A 1,984-nucleotide genomic window follows, 5' to 3' on the forward strand; every position below is an offset into this window, starting at 1 on the left:
TTAGACTACTAATGCTTCCATCTCACATTTTAATCTTTGGGTAAAAATATATGTACATTTTTCCAAAATTGAAAAGTCCAGTTATTCCCTTAAGAGTTGTAACTTTTAGGGACGCCTGGGTGGCTCAGTTGGTTAAGCGGCTGCCTTCGGCTCAGGTCATGATCCCAGCATCCTGGGATCGAGTCCCACATCGGGCTCCTTTCTCAGCGGGGAGCCTGCTTCTCCCTCTGCCTCTGCCTGCCTCTCTGTCTGCCTGTGCTCACTCTCTCTGACAAATAAATAAAATCTTAAAAAAAAAAAAGAGTTGTAACTTTTAAATAATACCGAGTATGGTTAAAACTATACATTAAAATGAGCTTCTTGTTCTATATTTGACTTATTTTTATGTCTGCTTTTAGGAAAATCCTATCAATGCCCCATGGAAAATTATACTCAAACATCAACTGATTTCATCTTATTGGGGTTGTTCCCGCCAACAAGAATTGGCCTATTCCTCTTTATTGTCATCATTCTTATTTTTCTAATTGCTCTGTTTGGCAACCTGTCCATGATTCTCCTCATCTTCCTAGACACACATCTCCACACACCCATGTATTTCTTACTCAGTCAGCTCTCTCTCATTGACCTAAACTACATCTCCACCATTGTCCCCAAGATGGTTTCCAATTTTGTGTTTGGAAACAAAACTATCTCCATTATTGGGTGTGGTGTTCAGAGCTTCTTCTTCTTGACTTTAGGAGGTGCAGAAGCGTTGCTCCTGATATGTATGGCCTATGATCGTTATGTGGCTATTTGTTTTCCTCTTCATTATCCCATCCGTATGAACAAAAGAGTGTGTGTGCTGATGATAACAGGATCTTGGTTAATGGGCTCAGTCAACTCCTGTGCCCACACTGTATATGCCCTCCATATACCTTATTGTCAATCCAGGACCATCAACCATTTCTTTTGTGATGTCCCTGCCATGTTGACTCTAGCCTGCATGGAAACCTGGGTCTATGAGTACACAGTGTTTGTGAGCACCACCCTCTTCCTTGTGTTTCCTTTCATTTGCATTGTATCTTCCTATGGCCGTGTTCTCCTTGCAATCTGCCACATGCGGTCAACAGAAGGGAGGAAGAAAGCCTATTCTACCTGCAGCACCCACCTCACTGTGGTCACTTTATACTATGTGCCTTTTGCTTATACTTATCTACGCCCAAGATCCTTCCGATCTCCAACAGAGGATAAGGTTCTGGCTGTCTTCTACACCATCCTGACCCCAATGCTCAACCCCATCATCTACAGCCTGAGAAATAAGGAGGTGATGGGGGCCCTGAGAAGAGTGATTCAGAAACTCTGCTTTGTAAAAATGTAGACACAGCTGTTTGCATATTTACCCAACACTTGATTATAATTCCATTCATCGGTGTATAGTAACTAAAATATTTTATGCTAAGAGTGGAAGGACTAAAATTGGAAGAGGAATATTACTCATGTCTGGACAAAACTGTGTTGCAAATATATATGTAATTACAAGACTTGCCAGGTCTCCTTACTGGCTTAGTTAAGCATTGGAACATTAGTTTTGGCTCAAGTCATGATCTCAAGCTTATGGAACTGAGCCTTGCATCAAGATCTGCACTCAGCGAGGAGTCTGCTTCTCTCTTTCTCTCTCTCTGTCTCTCTCTGTCCCTCCTCCACTTTCACTCTCTCTTTCTCTCTCTCTTAAAATAAATAAATCTTTAAAAATTTGCAAACTTTGTCTTTTTTTACTCTTTATTTTTCCCATAAATGTCAAGTGAACTCATTTTTTGCTAATATGTTCTCAATGAAAATGGTTCTTTTTCATGTAGAAATGAAAATGGAAACCACCTTACTGAAGCTGTCATTCAACATAACAGTTCTAGTATTTTCCAATATATCTAAACAGAAAAATGCTTCCTGAATATCTAGATCTAATTAAAACTCAGAAAACTTCTTCTCATGGTTGACTTGTGACTTA

General features: G+C 40.0%; 1 protein-coding gene across 1 annotated transcript; it reads left to right on the forward strand.

Annotated features, from left to right (window-relative positions):
• Positions 1-418: 418 nt before the first annotated feature.
• LOC308343783 (olfactory receptor 2L3) lies at positions 419-1,357 on the forward strand (the record flags this gene model as incomplete). Its single annotated transcript, XM_080804953.1, has 1 exon — positions 419-1,357. One exon carries the CDS (start codon positions 419-421, stop codon positions 1,355-1,357), a length of 939 nt encoding a protein of 312 aa, XP_080661079.1.
• Positions 1,358-1,984: the final 627 nt, after the last annotated feature.

Source organism: Martes martes, assembly GCF_963455335.1.
Source record: "Martes martes genome assembly, chromosome: 5".
NCBI lineage: Eukaryota > Metazoa > Chordata > Mammalia > Carnivora > Mustelidae > Martes > Martes martes.